This window comes from Penaeus chinensis, chromosome 13 (assembly GCF_019202785.1).
Source record: "Penaeus chinensis breed Huanghai No. 1 chromosome 13, ASM1920278v2, whole genome shotgun sequence".
NCBI classification, from domain to species: Eukaryota; Metazoa; Arthropoda; class Malacostraca; order Decapoda; family Penaeidae; genus Penaeus; species Penaeus chinensis.
In genome coordinates this window covers 358,655-361,154 of record NC_061831.1, presented here as the reverse complement: position 1 = coordinate 361,154, position 2,500 = coordinate 358,655, and the positions used below count along the sequence as shown (strand labels likewise).

The window sequence follows — 2,500 nt, the reverse complement described above, 5'->3', positions numbered from 1 at the left end:
TTTGATTTTAATTAAAAATACATTTCCAAACTTAGAAAATTCATAGGGGCCTATTTCTTAACTTGCCCCCGGGATTCGAGCAAATTTGAGAAAATCGACAATTATTGAAACACCCTAATGTACATATATACATATATATATATATATAAATATATATATATATATATATACATATATATATATATATATGTATATACATATATATATGTATATATACATATATATCTATATACGTATACATTCATTTATATGTATATATACATACATATACATGTATGTATATATATTTATATATATATATATATATTCGTTATTGATAATGATATTTCTTTGCAACCTTAAGATCTGCAGAGGACGGATCATCGCAAATCATTCTTCTTTACGCATTGTCTCGACCCCCAAATTAAAGTTGCAAGTAGGGCGAAACATTTTCAGCTTTTAGTACAAGCAGTATTTCGTCCAGAAATCAGACACAAATTTTTGCAATTGGAACACATCCTCTCCTTCGGAGTGACTTTACTTTCAGGGTTTGGATGCCGCGATTTCTGGTCGCACGCATTTCGAAATGGTACCTCGTCGGAGAAAATCTTGAGCACAGCTCATTCGGGAAATAACGGTCGTTCTACCTTCGGAAGAGGTACTGATAAACAGACGACCTAAAGTAATGTACGCGACGCATTTTCCTTCTCACAAAGGCTTACTAATAATGGTAGCCACGAGCCGAGACCGTCACAACTTGCTTGAAGCGCCAAGAGGCAGGCAAGAAGGTCTGCTGCCTCTGATCCGGTTCCTACTTTTTCCTCATCCTTCCTGCAGCCCATTTCGCCTCATGACGAACGGCGACGCCTCGGCCCTCAAGCGTGAACCCGCCCGCACCCACTGTTGGACACAGGTATCCATTAGGCTACTAGTAGCTTGATAGCTTGACAGTAAAATCGAAAACTTGCATAAAATCATTTTACATTCACATCAACGCTAAAGTCAGCGGAGAACGCGACGTCGAGACCTTGTTGTACGGAAACTCATAGTCGCAAAGTTATGAAAACTTATGGAATTTCTTTATGAAAAACTGCTATTAATATGTATAGTAATTACTCGTGGAACTAGGAAACTGTATTGCATATGGTTAGCTAGTTGTGTAGAGGTAAATGATACAAGTAGCATTACGCATATTACGTGCTTAGCCCCAAGCCTCTAACAAGTCGTGAGCGCAACTAACTTATGAGTTGGAGGGTGGGGACAAATGTTGTAAAGAACCCAAAACTCCTCCCAGAAAATTATACGAGGAGATAGAATTTAGATTTGAATTTATGTATTTATTTACTTATTGTTTAATTACTGAGTGTACCTTACTAATATACTAATTTATTTTGCTTAAGGTAAAAAAAAATAGAATATTCTTTGAAATGGAAAGTATCTGTAATAATAAGGAGAATTATTACATTTCATAGGGAAATTCCATATTTCTCTACATTGAAAGATTTTGGAAGCTCATCTTGAAAGTTTTTCTTCTGACACTGAACTTGGACAGCACTTTCTGGAGCATAGTCCTTTCCTAGATTGTGATTGCCAAGTTGCATGGTAGTACTTCTTTATATATATACGTGTGTGTGTGTGGGTGTGTTTTGGGTCTATACATATTTTTATATGTTCATTTATACATGCGTGTGTGTGTCTGTATGTACATATGCTTACAGGCAGACGGACAGCCAGACAGACATACATTCACTCAGACACATATATATATATATATATATATATATATATATATATATATATATATATATACATAAAATACTATATACATAAATATATATACATAAATATATATACATAAATATATATACATAAATATATATACATAAATATATATACATATATATGAAAGGGTAAGGAGTGAAAGAGAAGTGACAATGTCGGAAATAAGGTCAAACGGCAGTTGGCATTAGCCTACCTGAAGAGTAGCGACTACTAGCGACTAAGCAGTGACGTATGTAAGGAAGTGTGCCTTTGAATGAAATTAAATGTTGAATGGGTGAATGAATAGAGAATGTCTTGTGCATATTTTTTTTTTTCTTTACAAAATAGTTTTCCCCCCGAAAATATTGTAATGATGATTAAATAAGCGACCTAATAGAAGACGGACATTTATAATGTGACCATAAAAAAAAAAAAAAATAGAATATTCTTTGAAATGGAAAGTATCTGTAATAATAAGGAGAATTATTACATTTCATAGGGAAATTCCATATTTCTCTACATTGAAAGATTTTGGAAGCTCATCTTGAAAGTTTTTCTTCTGACACTGAACTTGGACAGCACTTTCTGGAGCATAGTCCTTTCCTAGATTGTGATTGCCAAGTTGCATGGTAGTACTTCTTTATATATATACGTGTGTGTGTGTGGGTGTGTTTTGGGTCTATACATATTTTGATATGTTCATTTATACATGCGTGTGTGTGTCTGTATGTACATATGCTTACAGGCAGACGGACAGCCA

The 2,500-nt window shown here is 34.3% G+C and overlaps 1 protein-coding gene across 3 annotated transcripts in view; it reads right to left on the bottom strand.

Moving 5' to 3' along the window:
• LOC125031884 (CD151 antigen-like) overlaps positions 1-2,500 on the bottom strand; it is a 95,821-nt gene that overhangs the window by 14,300 nt on the left and 79,021 nt on the right. The window contains exon 6 of one of the 3 annotated variants that reach the window (XM_047622879.1): positions 730-879. The exons of the other annotated variants lie outside the window; for them this stretch is intronic. Within the exon in view, the coding sequence (XP_047478835.1) occupies positions 802-879 (78 nt within the window). The 3' untranslated portion in view covers positions 730-801. Of the gene's footprint in view, positions 1-729; positions 880-2,500 lie in introns of those variants that run through there. 3 annotated transcript variants of the gene reach the window in all.